This window comes from Cephus cinctus, unplaced genomic scaffold, assembly GCF_000341935.2.
Source record: "Cephus cinctus unplaced genomic scaffold, Ccin1 Ccin1_scaffold1841, whole genome shotgun sequence".
Lineage (NCBI taxonomy): Eukaryota > Metazoa > Arthropoda > Insecta > Hymenoptera > Cephidae > Cephus > Cephus cinctus.
The window spans coordinates 98,125-116,443 of record NW_014334022.1 but is presented as its reverse complement, the minus strand read 5'-3'; the positions used below and the strand labels follow the sequence as shown (position 1 = coordinate 116,443).

The 18,319-nt window shown below is 41.9% G+C and overlaps 3 protein-coding genes across 5 annotated transcripts; 1 reads left to right on the top strand and 2 right to left on the bottom strand.

Moving 5' to 3' along the window:
* Nucleotides 1–717: 717 nt before the first annotated feature.
* LOC107273740 (histidine-rich glycoprotein-like) lies at nt 718–1,900 on the bottom strand. Its single transcript, XM_015752238.2, has one exon. The coding sequence runs from the start codon at nt 1,665–1,667 to the stop codon at nt 900–902; it is 768 nt and encodes a 255-aa protein (XP_015607724.1). The 5' UTR covers nt 1,668–1,900; the 3' UTR covers nt 718–899.
* Nucleotides 1,901–5,490: 3,590 nt separating this feature from the next.
* Nucleotides 5,491–9,123, bottom strand: LOC107273738 (cold and drought-regulated protein CORA; the record flags this gene model as incomplete). Its single annotated transcript, XM_025091081.1, has 4 exons — nt 5,491–5,940; nt 6,021–6,278; nt 6,369–6,515; nt 9,021–9,123. Coding segments are annotated over 4 exons (813 nt in total), but the record flags the coding sequence as incomplete, so codon positions are not given.
* A 937-nt stretch (nt 9,124–10,060) lies between these two features.
* LOC107273732 (sodium- and chloride-dependent glycine transporter 1) lies at nt 10,061–18,191 on the top strand. Of its 3 annotated transcripts, none has more exons than XM_015752226.2 (12): nt 10,061–10,301; nt 10,722–10,837; nt 11,055–11,850; nt 12,036–13,055; nt 13,135–13,387; nt 13,462–13,620; nt 13,711–13,918; nt 13,988–14,159; nt 14,229–14,795; nt 14,886–15,227; nt 15,428–15,656; nt 15,869–16,026. In XM_015752226.2, the coding sequence occupies exons 4-12, from the start codon at nt 13,008–13,010 to the stop codon at nt 16,024–16,026; spliced, it is 2,136 nt and encodes a 711-aa protein (XP_015607712.1). In that variant the 5' UTR covers nt 10,061–10,301; nt 10,722–10,837; nt 11,055–11,850; nt 12,036–13,007. The 3 variants fall into 3 exon arrangements, with proteins under 3 accessions (XP_015607712.1, XP_024946829.1, XP_015607711.1); XM_025091061.1 differs by having other exon boundaries at nt 10,064–10,301; nt 11,055–11,671; nt 15,860–16,026; XM_015752225.2 differs by having other exon boundaries at nt 10,065–10,301; nt 15,860–18,191.
* Nucleotides 18,192–18,319: the final 128 nt, after the last annotated feature.

The window sequence follows — 18,319 nt, the reverse complement described above, 5'->3', positions numbered from 1 at the left end:
AAATAATATTTTTCGATTCTGTTTATCGTCGTGATCGCCCCTGTCAGCTGTTTTTTTTTTTTTTTTTTAATGGACCAATAACAAATTAGCACATGCAAATTAAAACAGGCGTGAACATTTTTCCGAGAAACGTTTCACCGCGATGAGAGGAGCCAATTGCCAAATTGATTATACGAATTTTCTCTCTGGTGCTGTATGACGAAATATTTCAAATCCATTGAACAGGAATTCGGCATTACGTATCATATAACGTTTCGTCAGAGAATGATAAATTGCACAGTAATCGGCATTTAAGCCGCAATCTACTGCAATGCTAACCGCAGCGGACAACGAATTTAATGACGTCGATAAAACCACGAAACAAATCGATCTTTCCCTTGGCACTTTACAAAGTCATTATCAAGTGTACAAACAATGCTTTTCGATTCATACGTTAAAACCGTAAATCAAAGTACCAACGAAATTAATGAAATTTCAGGTAAAAGCGTATACCTACCTTATCACGTATTCTCACATATAAATGACGTAACGCGACTACACTGGATTTTTTCCTGCACTCGATTGCACGCGAACCTCGCGAAGTTGGAAAAGGCTATTTATTCGCGCGGCAGAAGTTTTCCGTACTTTTTTTTATTTTTATTTTTTTTTTTTATATCTTTGGGATGGATATAGCAGGGAATTGCGCACCGTGGAAGGAAGTTGCGTAATAAAATAATTTTATTGTACGAAACATAACATAACGTGACCCAGAGCAGCCGTACTGGAATAAGGTACTGTACAGAAAGTCCACGATAACTTAACTAAAGTCCAAGATACTTCCATGGATGGCTGCACCGGAAACAAGTAAAAAAAAAAAAAAAAACTGGAAAAAATCCAAATCGGGCAATTCCGCATAGAGATTAACCCTTGTGACCCTTGCTGTAACCATGCTTCTTTCCGCCATGATGCCCGCCCTTCTTTCCATGCTCCTCATGATGATGATGATGCTCCTCGTGACCGTGTTTCCCATGATGACCCTTGTGATCCTCGTCGTGATGTCCCTTATCGTGATGACCCTTCTTGCCGTGATGCTCCTCGTCGTGACCGGAATGATGATGACCACCCTTCTTATGATGGCCTTCCTTCTTCTCATGATGACCATGGAAGTTACCATGCTTGCTATGATGACCACCCTTGTGATAGTCATCATAGAACTTGTGCTCCTTGTGATACTCGTCCTTGTGAAACTTGTTGTGATATCCCTTGGTCTTGTGGCCCTTCTTGTGACCCTTCTTCTCTCCAAACTTTCCACCCTTGTGACCCTTCTCGTGCTCATGATGCTCGCCGTGCTTCTTGGCCTCGTCATGATGCTCCTTTTTGTGACCCCCGTGCTCCTCGTGATGACCGGCATGATGCTCCTTGCTGTGTTCACCGTGGTCACCCTTATCATGATGATGCTCGCTCTTGTGATCCTTGTGATCTTTCTCCCCATGCTCCTCGTGATGATCCCCATGATGATGATGACCGCCGCCAGACTCCACGTGCTTGTCGTGACCGGAAGCCGCGGCCACCAGATCGGTGTCCCGGCGTTCCCTCCTCGAGTCCCTGACGTCCCGTGCCCAGCATGTCGCAGCTACCACCGCGCACAGCACGGTCAACGTTAGATAAAATCTCGCGCCGCCTCCCATCTCGCTGGACCTCTAAATCAAAACTGATAAGTCCGCCGTGACTACGGGACACTTAAATATTCCGCAGCCGTTACTTCCGGGCCGCTTCCACGTCATTCTCGAGCATTCTGATCACTTCTGATCGCTTTCATCGTTCACGCCTGTGGACCTCACTCTCGGGCACTGGCTTTCACACTTTCTCAAGACAATTACCATGTTTCCCTTCGATTCCTAAGCAATATGCCCAACTCGAATTCCATCTACATCCACTCGGTTAAAAACGGTCCCTGACTTTCCTGACGCCATTCGACCGCCAATTCTCACCTGTCGAAATATTTACACGGATCGATTAGTTCGATTGCACTATCGCACTTTATTGCACATTCCTTTTTTGCACCCGCTAACATTGCAACTTTTCGCAAATAAATTCTTACTAAGGCCCGCGGACACTTAACAGGATAACTTACGTTATCTCACCGTAAATTCTAACTAACCACTTTGACAGGTAAATCAACTAATGACGGTAATAATAGTTGCACAATAAATTCCGATGGGAATAGGAACCCTGAGTGTTATCAAACAGAACCACCATTTAAATTGCAAATACAGTGGTAGCTACTTGCGAATCGACTATCTTCATTAGGTAATGCATTAAGCGATTACGTATTAGTGGGATACACTAATCCTTTACGATCTGATGACTTTCTTCAATCGGTACCTATACCGTACCATTTGCCGGTAGCAGGAAGTGCAAGTCCCGTCTTAATGCAAATCCTGGCTCTTGTGCCAATTGGCAATCCACTATGCCCAGTGCAATCCTTCTCGATTAAAACCCCCTTAGCAATCACCGGCCGAATTTCGAATAAATTTCAACGCCGTTACGTAACTATGGAGATACGTGAGGTGAATCATACCGAATTCATTTTCAAGGCTAAACAAACAAAATTCCCTGAGGCAGGTGTCGATGATGAAAAATAAATTAGCAATCGACACTGAAAAAAACCAGTGGGGATAGGGGGGAGGGGGGTACACCGTCAAGTATATTGATAATTGCACCATTTTTTTTTTTCAAAATGTAAGACTCAAACGATAAATTAAAGTATACAAAAAAATTGCATTTTTCGATATGATCTACCATTGTGATATTTTTTAATCAGATTCATCACGACGTTGACGTGTTAATCATAAAGGCTCACAGCCATCAGGCTTTCAATTATCACAACGAGCATATATAGACCATCCTCGATCGGGATCCGCTATTTCAAGTACTCTGATGGACGTTGGCATAATTATAATTAACTTAATAAAATCTGATTACGGATTGGTGGACCAGTTTGGATGTTGATATAAGGTATAAACAAGTAACGAACGTTTTGTCATCGACGCCACGTGCTCGATGCACTTATCGATAAAACGTCTAATTCCACCATTAATCGTATTAACGTAATATCTGGCGTGAAATAACAACGCCATTTATAACGTCATAAACCGATGGACGATTTATTGAGTTTGAACGTCAGCGAAATATAGATATATATATATTTACCAAGTATTTCCATCAGCTTCCCGTTTGGCAAATTTTTCAAAAATCCTACCGATCTATTTTCGTGTATGAAAGAAAAATATTTTCCAGCCCTCGATCCGATTTTCTTTTTTTTTATTCCATTCGTAAATTCCACTATCACCAAGAAACGAAATTCGTAATCGAAACGCAGTACGACATGGGTCGGCAGTCTTTACGACGTTATTTGGCAGTGTCGCCCTGGTGAGGATACGCCCAATTCTACGGTCCGGGGTTGTAGACGCTGAATAATCAAGATAAAAATTTCCACTAGGAAGTCTTATTCACGGCTGGCAGAAACTTGGCGATCCGGATGAGTGGCTCGTCGACAGATAAGAGATTAGACGATTTGGGGAGGATCGGATATCGCCAAGAGGAATGCTCCGTAAGCTCATGTAAAAACTAAAGGAAAGATAAGGGATATAGGTAGTACTTCGAACCTTGTGGAATTCTGAGCCCTGGCGAATAGTTTAAGCCACCCTTCGTTCGTCCAGCGTGATACGCACCTGGGTCCAGGCTGGAATCTAAGAGTCAACGTAAAGGGATGAATATGAAATTTTTCACCCCATACTAAAAATAAGAATTAACCCCTGGCAGACAGAACCGTATCGGACACGAATACCCAAAGGGTGGTAGACGAATAGAAAAAAAAAAAAATTCTTAGCCACCCCTCGATATATTATTTCAACCCCACTACCGTGTAGTGGCTCCTTGAAACACCTTTTGGTGGCATCACAAGTTACTACAGTCTCCCGCCAATGGCGTTAAAGCTGAATAAGTCTTTTACAGATTTGCTTAATTACAGTCACCCCTTCAACCCCTATTTCCCAGGGGGTTCGCAATCAGTTGATGGCCCTGCCAACCCCTACGCTCATCCGACTGGCTCACATTCATACTCTATTCTGTACTCTTTCAACCCCCCACCTTCCCCCCGACTTGTATCTATCTACCTATCCTCTTACACTGACACCCCCAACTACCCCTACTACCCCAGCATCCCTTACACCGCACTCTCTTCCGCTGAATAAATCTACCAGATTCCTCTCGTGCGACAAAGGATCCTCCGCGAGCCTTCGTTGCTGTTAATGAAATTGTTTCCCAATTTAAAGCAGACGCTGCTCGATTGATCATTCTCGTGCAACGGAGCGACGCGTCGATCACGTCACGCTAGGACGACGGCATAAACGAACGACCTTGGAGGCCGTGACATTAGTTAGATGTAAAATATATATATATGTGAAATATATATATATATATACATACATACATAAAATATATATATATATATATATATATATATACATAACTTGAATAAATGAAGAATGAAGGTAGAACGCTATTTGCAATTCTTATGAAACGACTGATTGAAAATTTTTTACCTCCAAATCGTCAACCCTTAATCGTCCTAGCCAGGTAGGTGGAGAAAGAAAAAAAGAAATACAGTAAAAATAAAAATGCTATGGGCGCTGCGCAATCATTAATAGCAATTATCACGTGCAATTAACAATCCGAATTTCAACGCAACGAGGGAAACTTTGCTCGTTATAAATAATTGCAATACACGAATGTTCACACTGGCGAGCTTGCTAGCCCAACACGGAGACAAGCTTCCTGGTTAACTAGGGTGGTATGATCGTGCGTCGCGTGACTGGTGTACACGTTTTTTCCTTCTTCTGAGAAAAATTCTTGTTCTGTCAGCTTAGGCGACGGCCTGCCATCCCCTTGGTCGCTTGGTCTTCCTACAGTCAGTCTATACTGAATTATTCAACCCGAACGTACCAGCTGAAGTCGGCGCGTCTTGGTCCCTACAGTAAAGCCACGTTCGGGTGATGCTTTTCGAATGAATCACCGGGTACATATTTCACTGTGTATACCGCAGAATGTTCTAGAACCGGCACCACTATGGGGCTATTGGCGTGTTCCAAAGTTTGCTAGTCAGAAGTATCATTTTTCAGAGATTCTCCTTTTGTCAGGAAACGGATATTGATGTCCTGGGGTTACCAAACGTGAATAGGATATTCGAACGAATCGCGCGGTTGACCTTTTTACGAATCCGGCCTTCTGGTGCTCTGGGAAAAAGCAGATGCGTATATTACTTTATATAAAATGAGGTTAATTAAGAACGATCATCGATCAGAGTCCGGCTTTGAAGACAGGTCGTTTGGATTAAACTATCTTTAAAGGTGACAACGAAGTATTAATCTATCCACATTTGTTCGGAACGTATACAGAAGGTTGGTTATACAGTGTATACTATTTGCAGATAAAAAAATAATCGACTGCTCTTTTTAATTAACAGCTTTAATGGTTAACAAGGATGAGACGAATTTAAATATATGTACAGGACATTGATGCTTTGGATTCTATCTAGTCTAAGCTACGTTAGTCTACGCACTGTAGTAACCTGATACTGCTAATCTTTGGTTAATTAATAATGACTTCCATCTCCGTCGCTGGAATAAGATCCGTGACTTCCATAAGCACCCTCCTCACCACCCCCAGTGGAATACTGCTCGTTATGCCCACCAGCATTTGAATATTCTCCGTCCCCAGAATCGCCTGAGGATACGTGATGACCGCCATCACCACCGGATGTGTAATGTTCGCCCTCGCCGCCGGAAGTGTAATGTTCGCCCTCGCCACCGGAACTGTAATGTTCACCCTCACCTTCGCCACTGTAGTGACCAGCGTCGCCACCATGCGGACTCACGTAATGACTCTCGACAATTGTGCCTGATTGAGAATAAATGCAATATTAAAATCCTTCGATCGGGAAGCGTCGAGGATGATACACTAAAGAACCAATAGCTCACCGGCACCCTCGTGGTCGTCGTCGCCGTCGTGATTCTTGTAGCTGCCACTGTGTCCATGGGAACCCTTGTTCTCTCCGCCCTGAGCTTTGCCAAAGGCGGTATGCTTCTCGAAGCCATAATTATCGCCATCCTGCTTATGGAAAGTGTCTAGTGTCTTGTACCCATTATCTCCCTTGCTGTAAGTTTGCTTGACGTATCCTTTTTCGCCCTCGGCGTCGCTGCCATAAGCCTTGTAGTAGCCACCCTCGTCGGATTTGCCTAGTTCAAGTTTCATTGATCTTTCAGCCATAAGAGAAAAGTCTTCAAAGAGCCAAGAGAGTACGAGTTAAAGTGATGTTGATCCGTTACCTGAAGCATTCTTCGAGTGTTTCTTCGTGTCCTCCGACTTCTTGGGCGAGGTACCAGCGAAAAGTAGATCCTCGACTTCAGTGGCGAAGCCGATGGGTGCCGGCGCTCTGACTTCACGACGAAGCGATCCAACCGACGCTACGTCACCTTCGACAGCAAGATACTCATCGTAATTTGCAGGTTTCCCAAGGGCGCAGCCCGACAAAAATATGAGTCCCAGTAACCGGTACATAATCAAGTTCGCAGCTTCCTCGTCAATGCGCCAAAGAGATCGTTAAAGTCGCTCGTTGACTAATGCCTTTTAAAGCCTTTGACAGCGCTCCCACCACGCTCATATGGGAACGGACAATTTTCTACGGCAATTAGCCACGGCAAATGCCGATCATTTCACAAGCGACGATCGAGAATCATTGAGGTGCGACTAGTACCCGACTTCACCACCAGGGACGGATATGGTGGCAAGTCGATGATCACCGATCGAGCCAATTCAGCTCGTAACGCCCCCATGAGACTCACCCAGTTCGCTTCTTCGTTCCGTCTTGCCTGCGTTCCGAAATTTCGTCAACTACCGGGGAAATCCACGTTGCGACAGGTACCTCTGGTTTTACGTAAAGCTTCCGCACACCAGGAAGCAGCCAACTTCGCGACACGACTACCGGGGGGAATCTCGGATAGTAGAAACTTCGTGGTTTTACAAGATCTCCTGTACCGGATCGATTGACATATTGATTGTGCCTGCTGTGCCGCATGAACGAGCATGCTTTCCACGAGGATAGCAAAAGAACCATAGTTTGATACAACTACTGACGCAACGGATTATAGGACGACGATCCCGCTGCGATGCAATGGAATTTTACTGTTTGGCGAACACGTGTATGGGTTTTAAAAAAAAAAAAAATTTTCCAAAAATTTCGATATTCGTCCTCTTCATTATTCTTATTGGGCAGGAGGGCGGCTGTTAAGCGCGAATATAAATTTCGTTAGATCCGTACAATTTTTAACTGTGTTTACGAGTACATGGACGCCTGTCCAAATTCTTGGGATACGTTTAAAACCGAATTTCAGTTATAAGTATCACCACGGATAAAAATCACCAACGACGTTTATTACTTTTACATGTAAAATCTATCGTTCCTTTGAAATCTCGTATTTCGTATTAATATTACAGATACTGCTATGGAATCAGGATTCTATTTCTCTGTTTACTCGTTCTATTCATGGGTATTCGTATCTCCCTTTAACCTTGCGTAACGTGAATGAAAGCTAATCACACAGAGGGAGTCTGCGGTACGATCATTCAATCGAAAAGGAATTGCAAAGAAAGTTCTCTCGCCGATACCGTTGTTGCAGAAAGACGCCGTTAGAACTTGCCCAGCGTCTCGCTTGATTACAAGAGAGAAAAGTTGAGGGCACGTCTATCTTATCCGCATTGAAGTCTCGTTAACTAGATGCGACTTCCGTGAATAATAACAATAAGGTTGGTAACGAGATAGCTTGTACGAAGTTCGCTTACCGATTGAATGGAAGAAAAAAGAATTTCTGGAATCATGAACTCCACGTAGCGACTGGGTACCAGTCATTTTGTGTCTTCTTCCTTTTCATTGACGTCCAGACCGCTCGACCTTATCCCTCAGCGATGAGGGGATGGCTAAAAGTAAAATCGGGATAACACGTAGCTATCCGGCTCTGCTCCCACTTCGGGTACCGCCATCGTGTCCTAGAACGTTAAGCGCCTTAGATAGTTGCAGAGGCAGCTAGTTTCCACGAGATAATCCTGTAATTTGAAAATCTCAGATGGAATGTAACACCTCGTGCTTCCGTCTTGTCCTCTTCTTCCTTTGCTAGATCTTCTCCTGGGCTTAACACACCCTCGTCCTCTGAACATGCTTTTACCTTCGTTTCTCCTTCCCCTTAGTCACGCTGTGCCTTTTTCTACGTTTTCCCCGTATCCACGCTCCTGGAAAACCCGGATCCAGAGGGTGCTGCCGGGTCTTGCATCCTGATTAGAGAGCTCGGCTCATCGGCATGCACCGACTCTCGTCTTCGAGTTGTGGAGGATTTCTAGTGCACCGCCTGCAAAGATCTATTGGACTCGTTTACCGTTGCAACGTTGCGCAACATAGCGAAGGATGGCACTAGGACGCCCTGGAGCATTCAGGCGTCCAGACAAGCATTTCCTTTCAATCTAATTGTAGGGGTGCGATCCTCGATCTTCGATTCTTCACGGCAATTTAGTCTGTTGCTATGTAAATCGGATAAAATCGACGGAAACTTATTGCGCTTTTAACGTATTTTTTCTCTTTTGTTTTTCTTATATTTAAATTACGACACTTGGGCGATTTCGCATACGGTTTATTTTTTAAATACAATTTATCGTCTGAATACAAGTATCCGATGGGCTAATCAGGCAGTTTAATCGAGTTTAAACAATAAATCGTGTTTGTAAAATTGGCCCTTTGACCGTTGGAAAAAGGACGCCGAGTTTAAAAAAGACGCTATCGTATCGTCAAGCATCGCGGATCCAAGTGATGCAGACGAACGAGAGATACATTTCATAAATATTGTTATAACTTTATAAGAAAAAGAATTTCATTTATCACACTCATAGTATGCATCAATATTTTGAAAACTATTTAAATATCAAAAACTCACGTCCAACAGCACACGTCGTAACAGCAATGTCCGTTGAAGCCTTGGAAGAGAATCTTGAACTTCCATCCGTCTCCTCGTAGTTCGACAATGTCACAACTTCACAGTATCACACAATGGAAACACAATTCACAATATGTCAATCACTTCATTAATTTAATACTGTCTTATCGCGTTATTATTATATAATAAATACAAAAGCACTGCACATCACTCGACACTAAACGCGCACTCGCCATTTCACGAGACTATCACCCGGCGCACTCTGTGGAGGCGTCCACGAACTAAACACAACCCGATACCAACATCATTCCAGGAATTGTACAACGTTTAATTTCAAATTATCAACGGTCGTTATTCGTATGATACGTTGCAACTTTTTGAATTCGTAAATTTTTCTAAAGACATCGAACACAATGTATGCCATAAGAATGGTGAATGACCAATAAAACACGTAAATCACTATAATAATCACACAAAATATTATTTATCAATAAGATACCCCTATGAAAATTGTCTTCCTACAATATTATTCAGGAGAGAAAAAGAGAGAGAAAAATCAATTTATTCGATCTGGGGCTAGGGCCCCGTAAACCGAAATACAGAAAGTGAAAAGGATAGATATAAGTAACTATAGTAGACAGTGAAGGTAAGCTATACTAAGAACAAGTTTATGATAATTCATATGTAAAAGGCGACGGTAATCAAACGTATATACTACTAACCACAAGTAAATACAGCCGTTGGTCAACAGGACGTTGATTCAAAAAGATGCAACCATCGGCTGCAGATAAATCGAATAGGAATTCCCGTGTGCTGCGCCAAACACGCGGTAGGCAAGCGGATATAACTGGACGATTGTTTTCACCCGACGATCACGACGGCGTCCATAGTGTCACTGCCGAAATGACTGAGCACAGTTCGTCATCCCAGTTAACGAAGTAATAGCGGCTTCTGCTCATAGATGGCAGCAGTCGCAATGATCCGTTAGTATGACCTAAAATTTTCCATAGGCAACATTTGGCAACATTTCTTTGTACTGAGAATATAATGTAATCTGTTACATTTTCCATCGGAAAATTTTTCTGCAGTCATCAAATGTGATATGATGCACAGTTTCGCTCGCATAAGGCTATAAGTTATGCACTCGATGCACGCGAACTCTGTCAAACAAAAAACACCATTAAATTCGTATCGTACGCGTTTAATCTATTTCCGTCAACGATGATTCGTTATTGAAAATGAATGAACGAAAATTTGTACATTCTCACATTAAAACGAACGGTAAGTCGATAACTATTTCAATATACAGAAAACTCTTCAACCAAAGCTGTGTAGAGTAAACCATTTTCTATAGGCCATTGAAGTCGATCACCCTATTGATCGTTCGAGCAGTAGCAGGCAACCATTCCCGAGTTAACTAGATCGTACTTTGAATTTCCGTTTTTTTTTAAACACTTTTATTAATGATAGAGAATGCATGATTTAGTTGATCCGCGCAAGGAAGGTGCAAGACTAACGGGGGATGCAGTACCCACTATTACATTTGTACAGTCAGACAAATAACGGACATGACTATAGGTTTATTAGTTTCCGTTACTTAAGCAAATTATTTCCTTCCGTTCCCGAGGTTCTTTCTCTGGGTTTGATGACGCGGAGAATTTTGCCTGATAATTCCCTAATTTCCAAAATTATTATTTTCAGCAACGACTCTATTGCAGGCGAAAACAAGCCTGTTCTAGTTTGTATAGAAAACGCAGATTGTTCTCATCACTGGTTTATGCTGGGGATTAAAGGATGGAAACCATTGTCAGTTAGAGGTGGGTGAAGATCCTATCATTGAGAACAGGAAGCCATTAACTCCTAACAAATATATAAAAGCTTTCTGCGAGCTTTTCATTCGTCTTACAATGCTAACATACATATATGTATATATACATATATATACATTCTGAATTATAAAACTGACAGCAATTTTAAGTCCATGCGACGACGCATATGGTATACGTAAGTAAAATTATAATTTTTACTCCACAGATGGGATCTATCCTGAAAGGAGTGGTAATTGGGCAATTTATGAAAAATTTTGCTGATCATTGAAAATTTCCTTCCTCTACACAGAAAAAGAGTATCAGGACTTCACGTGAGAGAACATTTTCACTGATCTTCCTGCTCCTTTGGATGCTGCGCTTGATCCGGGATACTCGAAGCTTTTATGTATCAGTTGAGAAAGGGCTCACGTTTCTAGAGCCACTCTAGGATAGAAGCCTTCGTTTTAGAATGTAGATCAATGTCCCGTTTCCCTGTATTACCTCATCTCGATTTTATTTTATACTCGATAACGGATAACGAGCTTCTCATTTTTCTTCTTGTTTTGTTATTTGCATTCTTTGACATCTGGGACGGTACATTATATAGACACAAATCTACGTATCTAGCTTATCTTCTTTTGATATACTAAACAAACTTTTTTTTACAGTTCAATAGATATGTCAGTCGTTTCCATGACGTCAGTAGGAAGGTGAAGAAAGGAGGGAAAAGATGAAAATAACGCTACCGGTGTTTAATAGCTGACATCAGACGGCACGCAATACGGATTCCGAAAGATATTTGCTAAAACGGGAGTAGGTTGCGAAGCGTAGGGGTTGCTGATGGTGGGTGAAGCTTCCGCTTAGATGTGGCTGGGCCTCGATCAAGGCCGACCTTGCCATCCGCTCCTCTCCCCGTTTCAACCCTCTACCCCTGTCGCACCTAACCTACCCCGAAACCAGCCGAATCCACGCAATCTCAACAACAACCCCCGAGACTCAAAGTGTAACGGGTGCTCCAAACAGTAAGACTTTCACCAAACTCTTTCCCAGAAACTTCATTATTAACAATAAGTATCAAACTCGCCCCTAAAACACCATCACCCCCCCCCACCCGCAATCCATCCACCATCATAAAAAATCCCTCCTAAGATTACCCTTAAATTTTTCAATATTCAATTCAGCTCTTTTCAAGGCCAATTTCTTTCAGGTGATCCACACCAATGAAGCCACCCCTTAGAGGACGCAGGATGAGGACGACGACGTAGCCTTCCTACATCTCTGCATATATAGTTATAAGGTTGTGTACGCTACTTGGGGGGTTGGAAGATAGTCGGCGGCGGGCTGCAAGGTTCAGAGTAGGACGCAGCTCGCAGGAGCAGTAATATCGATCGATGCTTCGGGGCTGACGGCTCAACGGGGGTGCTGGCAAAGCGTAAGCTCCCATAAGCAGGCTGGCTAGCTGGCCGGGCGTGGGCAACCCCTCTGTGTCCGCCCGTCTGTCCTCCTCTTTCTGTCCGTCTATCTGTGCGTCCGTCTCGTCATCTGATCGTCTCTTCATCGGATTCTCACCCTGTCTCTGTGTCTGATATCCTCTGGCTCGTTAGCTGTCAACCCCTACGGCACTGGAGTTGCAGACAACTGCACGACACAGAAGGGTGAACCCGCTGGATAGGGGATCATATTATCATCTGGCGGTGGTGCATCATCCGCGAGGAATCACAGTGCCACGGTTCCCGGGGCACGGAGAACTTGACAGCTTACAACGGACAGGAAGACAGAAATCAAGAAATTCCCAAAAAAAGGAGCGGACCGTGCCCAACAATTCCAAAGTGTATTAAAGTGTTCCTTAGGAATTTATATAATTCACCCAGAAGAAGATCACCGGGTACCAGTTGAATTTCTTAGTGAGAGAATCTGTGATTCAAAATGTCTAACGTTTCCTGTTTAAAAAAGGTTTAGAAAATAAGGAACATGCAAGGATATCAGTATTACAGTTTATTATGTGCTGGGAAGGATTGCACGAAGTTCGTGTCGTCATTGAAGTCAAATGTACTTTAGTGAAATGATTATCGAGTCATCAATGAGGGAAGAGTCTGAGGGGAGATCATGAAGAGAAGAAGGATCGATTGACTTTTGAAGCAGCACTGGCTATCCGGTTTTACGTTTTAAGGCTGAGAGAATGGAGGACTCGCCACCTAGGATACGACCTTACCTGGACAGCTGGGACGTAAGTCATCTTGGTTCCTGATCAGTCTTACCTTAATCTATGACAGTTATCTTGAACCCGGTGAACCTTCCTTCTACAGAATGAGGACAAGTACTCGGTAGCAAACAGTCAGGCGCCACTACAGGCTGGCGAAGAAGAACATCCTGAACGAGGAACATGGACCGGAAAATTCGACTTTCTTCTGTCACTTTTAGGATACAGCGTTGGCCTTGGAAATGTCTGGCGATTTCCGTACCTTTGCTACTCCAATGGCGGCGGTGCCTTTCTTATTCCTTTTACAGTGATGCTTATCATAGCCGGACTGCCATTGATGTTCATGGAACTATCCCTAGGTGAACTAAATTAATTACTTTATTTATTATAAATAATAAATACACTATTTACGTAATCAATTGTTATACCCAAGGTCAATACGCGAGTCTGGGACCCGTAGCAGCTTACAAGCGCTTCTGTCCTCTGCTTCGGGGACTCGGATACGGCATGGTACTTGTAAGCTCAGTGGTAATGCTGTACTACAATCTGATCATTGCTTGGACTCTGTACTACATGATAGCATCAGTGATAGGTAAGGTCGTTAATAGAAATTCTACATCTTCAGTCAACCAGATCCTAATCTACAATTATACCGTGGTTTCTTTTCTTCATGCGTTCTTAGGAGGAGGTGAGCTACCCTGGAGTATGTGCGATCCTTCCTGGAGTACAATAGACTGTTTCACACCGGAAGCTGCTGAGACATGCGCAGCACAGAACACCTCGTATTACAAAGGGAATTGTTTGAATTCCACTCAGATGATTTCTATGAATTTAACTATGCATAATATAACAACAGCCATAAGGCGGCCGCCAGCTGAAGAATATTTTAAGTACGTATTGTCCTGTTAGATCTGTATAATCGATTGTGTGATATTAATCGACAAATACGTATATTTCAGTAATCACGTACTAGGACTGAGTAGTGGAATCGAAGAAACCGGATCAATTCGTCTGCCATTGGCGGCTTGTCTTTTTCTGGCTTGGGTCATTGTATTTCTTTGTCTCAGCAAGGGCGTGCAAAGCTCTGGCAAGGTCGTCTACTTTACTGCACTGTTTCCTTACGTTGTTCTGGTAAGGATTGTCTGGACCAACTTCAGGCCTTTGGGATTTTAATAATAATTTGTAAAAAAAATTAACCAGATTGCCCTATTCATCCGCGGCATTCTTTTACCTGGTGCCGACGAAGGGATCCTATTTTACCTGACACCGGATTGGCGACGCCTGACGTCTGCGAAGGTCTGGGGCGACGCTGCTGTCCAGATATTCTTTGCCTTGAGTCCAGCCTGGGGTGGCCTAATCACTCTAAGTTCCTACAACAAGTTCACCAACAACTGTTACAAGGACTCTCTCATAGTAGCTGTCAGCAACATTGGCACCTCCTTCTTCGCCGGTCTTGTCATATTCTCCGTCATCGGGTTCCTGGCTCATGAACTAAATGTACCGGTTGCCTCGGTCGTTGACCAAGGTGCAGGGCTGGCCTTCATCGTTTACCCTGAGGTCGTCGCTAGACTACCGGTGGCTCCTGTCTGGTCTCTTCTCTTCTTTCTCATGCTATTAACTCTTGGACTGGATTCTCAATTCGCACTCATGGAAACCGTAACCACTGCAATACTCGACGGAATTCCTGCACTACGGAATTATAAGTTCTGCGTCGTCCTAACAGCGGCTGTACTTGGATATGCTGGTGGAATTATATTTACTACTAACGTAAATATTCGCATCTTATTAATGCGTCTTCCATCGCGGTTTGATATTTTATTTCTTATTCATAACTGCTTTTTATTTTGGTTACTTCAGGCTGGAATGTATTGGCTTCAATTGATGGATAAATACGCTGCCAACTGGTCGGTCCTCTTGATAGCCATCAGCGAGTGCATCCTGGTAGCATGGATATATGGAGCCGATAGGTTCTTGGATGACGTTGAGCAAATGATTGGACCACGAGGAAGAGTCTGGAGATTCTTCTGGACCTGGATGTGGAAAGTGGTGACACCAGCTGCTTTATTTTTCATACTCTTCTTCAACTGGGTCGAATACGAGCCCCTCAAATATGGAGCATACGTGTATCCAAGATGGGCGGATGTCGTTGGGTGGATCGTCGGTCTCCTCCCCGTCTTCGTCATCCTAGGATTAGCAGTCGTCAGTATAGATATCACGATAAGTATAAAAGTTCTATGAACATGACTCATATAGATGTTCGAAAAAAAAAAGTTGGATCTAGACCATAAAAATTATCTAAGCTGATTCTAATAATCCATTAAATTCGTGACAAAGGATTATCGTATCTATTAATGCTTACAACAGACTGATATTGATCTCTTGGGTGAATCTCATTCTAGGTACAGCTGCGGAAAAAACGTCGACGTCCAACGTACGATGATGACGATGACGAGGATGATGATCTCGATGCAAATGGATCCCAGAGTAAGAATAAGGATAGAGGAAATGAGAAAAATAACAGTGTGTGGTCTCGTGCACGCAGATTATTGCAGCCAACTTCAGACTGGGGTCCCGCTACCAGACACCCTTTGACACCCTCGAGGACGCTCACCCATACTCTACCCCCAGGTAATTAGCAGTTAAACCAACTTTCAGGTCTTTTAGCACCAAAAGTCACTGAAGCAAGTAACTCAAGTAATGGAGTCTCTCTTTGAACCTTCATCTTGTCTCTTGCATCTATGCATTCTGGATAACAAATACGTATATGCATGCGGTATCTTGATTTTTGCACGTTTAAAAGTTCAAAATGTTCTAACGAATTAATGTCAAAGGTCAACCAGGTGGATACGATTCGGTACGAGATACAATAGTCCTGGTGAACGGTCAGCCAATGATGGTCCAGCCGCCAGGGTCAACTGGGGTCAGTCAAAAACTTCCAGGACCGTCAATTTTGAAAAATTCAAGCAAAACCGATCTGATAACGTCACAGCAGGTCTGACACGACGTCCATTTCTTCCCGGCGAAAACGTCTTAAGTCATCATCGCAAAGACGTCGCGACGCCCTTGATCCTGGCACTTGAGCCAGACACAATAATAAAAGTCGAACGGTCGCTTAACACTGGTTATTAGTACTCACCATACTTGATCGATTAATTGTTAATTAATGAGATATTATTTTTATATTCTTTTATCTCCCAGTTATTGTGACTAAAAAATTATTCTTTTATACCGATCGTTTATTCGTCATCGTCGATCGATGACGTTATAATCCATTGTCTAATTAACAATACGCCGGCGTTATCAAACTTGTTATCTCCTATTACACCAAGTCACTTCCATGAGATTAATATCAATTATATCTTTGAAGAATGTTTATATTTTTATGAAGCAAAAATTCAAGAGCGTCTAATGAACGATACGTTGATAACGGTGCGCAATTACGTCCAGGCCGCAACTAAGATCGACGTTAACTAAAACTAGCGATAAGACAAATGACACTAGAGATAATATATTATATAAAATAAGTATAAAATTATAAAAAATTGCGGTCACGGCCAGGGCTTGTAATAAAAGAGGCAGGACAGGCTAAACATGCGATCTGAATTTGATCTCTTTAGAGCAAGATGATTAAATAAAACCAAATAAAAGGATGAAGCTTGAAAATTAAAAATTACAAAATAGCCGTCGGATTTAGGTTAGACTGATAAGGATGTTTATAATTGTTAGACTTTGATGGCAGGTCGTCAAACGAAACGAAAATGAATTCACATATACGTGTACGTACAGTCAATAATGAGAAAAAAAAACAGAATGTAACTCCTTATTTTGTATGTGACCTGATTTGTAAAGTGTTACTAGGTGTATCATATATATATATATATATAAATATATATAAATACTATATATATTATCATATATGTATACACAGAAGAGCGTATATCTATATGGTAAATAGTTTATTACACGTACAAAATGAAAGACGTTTGATAAAAATAAGTTGCCGATAAAATGTTGTCATATCCGCGCGTAAGGGAAAATAAGTAAATCTGGATGAAATTATGTGAATAGAGAAAAAAAAACATGTTCGCACGCACGAATGATTTAGCTCTATATTATGTTGCGTGCAATAATATCAATAGAGAATGTGCTTGATGGTCGTATAATATTGATTTGTAACTGTGTTATAGCGAGAGGCAGATAAAACGAAGGATAAAAAGATTGTTTCGAAAATAACAAAAGTGAACAGACAATGATTTAATGGGAAATCAATCAATAGGAAAAGTAGCAAAATAGTAATTTGATGATCAATCAGTGATTGGGTCGCTGATATAGTTAGGCAATATAAAAAGTATCAAAGTAAATTGCGTAGCCGTATTATTAATGAAATAAATATTGTCGTTGGGATAGAAAAGTTCAAATACAAAATTTTCAGCAGAATTGAGTCTCTCGATGTCGCGCAGTGATTTGTGCACGCGAACGAAGCGCAGTAGTATGGATGATTGAGACGACTGAGGAGAAAGAAAATAAAAATATTAATAACTAGGTGCTTGCGTTGATTGAGGTGTCTAATTAATTTAGTCGGTTGATTGACGGATTATAGGTAGAGAGAGATTTTAAAAATTGAGAAATATTGAAAACAGTAGAGCAAACAGTACAAAGTGACGTGTCATAGTGCTACCGAGCCGCCGTGTCGAATTAAATAAATTATTTATGAAGTGAACGTGAAGTAAAAAGGGAGAAGAGTAGAGAGAAAAAAAATAAAAGATGTCTCAGGATTAGGAACATTTGAAATTAGATAGACTATGTCTAGTAAATGGTGGATAAGGGAAAATATAGTGAAATAGTTTAAAATTGTAATTGAAATATGAAAAATATTGAACATGGCACCGGGGCTAATGGGGTAAGAAAAATTAAAAAAAAAATAACGTTCAATGCCAGTCTGAGGTAAAAAAATATTATATCGTATAAGATTTATGTATACGTAGAGTACATAGGTATATATAGACTGTTTATATAGAGTATAAAATATATATATTATATATTGGGTTACTCAGCTCAGGCGATACGAATAAATTGAGTAACCCGGTATATGTGTAAGAAATTGAGGTATCTTCGAGAAAGATAATTCACAGTTTATGTAATGGCGGCTTTTACGTTGACAGAATTTCTTAAGCTAAATTAACGTCCCAGACAACGCAATGTCCGAGAGTGATGTTTAAGGTGTCTAAGGGGACACGAATCGTCTTTTTGTACAACTTAAAAATGGCTTTGAATATATGTGATATTTGGGG

Bases quoted from the DNA above. Each gene is read 5' to 3' on its own strand.
- LOC107273732 (XM_015752225.2), top strand. From the start codon at position 13,008: ATGGAGGACTCGCCACCTAGGATACGACCTTACCTGGACAGCTGGGAC. The intron at 13,056-13,134 runs GTAAGTCATCTT...TTCCTTCTACAG, and splicing joins CTTACCTGGACAGCTGGGAC to AATGAGGACAAGTACTCGGT. The intron at 14,796-14,885 runs GTAAATATTCGC...TGGTTACTTCAG, and splicing joins GAATTATATTTACTACTAAC to GCTGGAATGTATTGGCTTCA.
- LOC107273740 (XM_015752238.2), bottom strand. From the start codon at position 1,667: ATGGGAGGCGGCGCGAGATTTTATCTAACGTTGACCGTGCTGTGCGCG.